The sequence below is a fragment of the Pinus tabuliformis genome, chromosome 7 (assembly GCF_031772625.1).
Source record: "Pinus tabuliformis cultivar Carrire ecotype Pingquan chromosome 7, CPIR1, whole genome shotgun sequence".
NCBI lineage: Eukaryota > Viridiplantae > Streptophyta > Pinopsida > Pinales > Pinaceae > Pinus > Pinus tabuliformis.
The window spans coordinates 890,410,305-890,411,798 of NC_142293.1; the positions used below are offsets into that span (position 1 = coordinate 890,410,305).

General features: G+C 42.3%; 1 protein-coding gene across 1 annotated transcript; it reads right to left on the reverse strand.

The window, feature by feature from the left end:
* Positions 1–483: 483 nt before the first annotated feature.
* Positions 484–981, reverse strand: LOC149250465 (uncharacterized). The gene has a single exon (XM_089453659.1). The coding sequence runs from the start codon at positions 979–981 to the stop codon at positions 484–486; it is 498 nt and encodes a 165-aa protein (XP_089309785.1).
* Positions 982–1,494: the final 513 nt, after the last annotated feature.

A 1,494-nucleotide genomic window follows, 5' to 3' on the forward strand; every position in this document is an offset into this window, starting at 1 on the left:
AGAAGGCAACCGTGTATCCGTCCGGACCCGGAGCCTTATCTTGCTGCATGCTGAATGTTGCTGCGCGAATTTCCTCTTCAGTGATGTCTTGGTCCAGCTCTTGGTTATGTTCCTCTGATAATTTACACTCTATTTTACTGAGAAAGTCTGCGCTATCCATTTGCTGAGGTGCTGCAGAGAGGAGGGCCTTGAAGTGATTGTAGGCTGCATCTTTGATTTCTTCTTGGTCCTTCACCTCTTTCCCATCGACCTCAATTTTGTCGATTTGATTGCCAGCTCTCCTGAGTTTAATGTTATTGTGGAAAAATGAGGTATTCTTGTCACCGACTTTCAGCCATAGGCAACGAGATTTCAATCTTTGTTCCTCCTCCTCTACTCGATTTTGTCGATAGAGTTCCCTGTAAAGATTTTTTTCCAGCTCTAAATCTTCTTCTGAATATTGGATGGACTCTTTGTCTTTATGCCACCGCTCCATCTTTGTGATCAAGTCTGTTTTTTTTTCCTTTCAGCGATCGCCGCTTCCTTTGCCCATTGCTTAATGACAACACGGAGGTGTTTTAGTTTTGTTTCCCAGACAAAATGAGGCGATCCGATTACTTCCTTTTCCCACTGATTTTGTATGAGGGCACGAAAATCTTCTTGAAGGTCCCAAATTTTATTGTATTTGAAGGGGAGTGGCCCCAGATTGCGGTCTTTGACCAAGTTGAGGATCACTGGCTTATGGTCCGATGCTGAGGCGTGGATTAAGTAACTCTTAATGGACTGATAGTTCTCTGCTATTCCTTCCTGAATTAAAAACCTGTCCAGTCTCTCCTTAATATTATGAGAGCCTGATCTTTTATTGTTCCATGTATATTTGCCGTTTGACAAAGGAGTGTCGAGCAGATTGTATGACTGAATGATGGATTCTAGCTTATCCCGAGAGGTGTCTGCATGAAAATTTCCCCCAAATTTTTCTTGCACATTTCTTATGACATTCATGTCGCCCCCGATGATTATTCTACTGTTTTGGATAGAAAGGAGATCTGCATCTATGGTATTCCAGCAGCTGACTTTATCCCTGTAATGATTTGGGGCATATATGTTGTAGATGTGGAAAACTTCCTGGGTGCCTTTGTTTTTCATATCTGTTCTTATCCACCAAGTGCAGAGGTGTGAGTTGATAATTTCCCAGTTATTCTTGTTCCATATTGTTCCTATCCCTCCTGATGCTCCGTCTGAGCCTATAGATAGACCTGTGAAATTTTTGAAGTGCTGTATTTGATGTTGAAAGTCCTGTTCAGTGATTTTGGTCTCCTGGATAAGGAGAAGATCTGGGTGTTCCTGATTTAACAAATCCTTTATTGCTTTCCACTTTAAGGAAGAGCCCATCCCCCTGCAATTCCAAGAGACCAAGATCATTATTTACCATTTGTTGGGTGGGATCCAGACTTCTCCTTTACCTTTTCTCCACTCCCTTTTAGCTTGCCTAGGTATGAGTCCATAGGTTGCTGT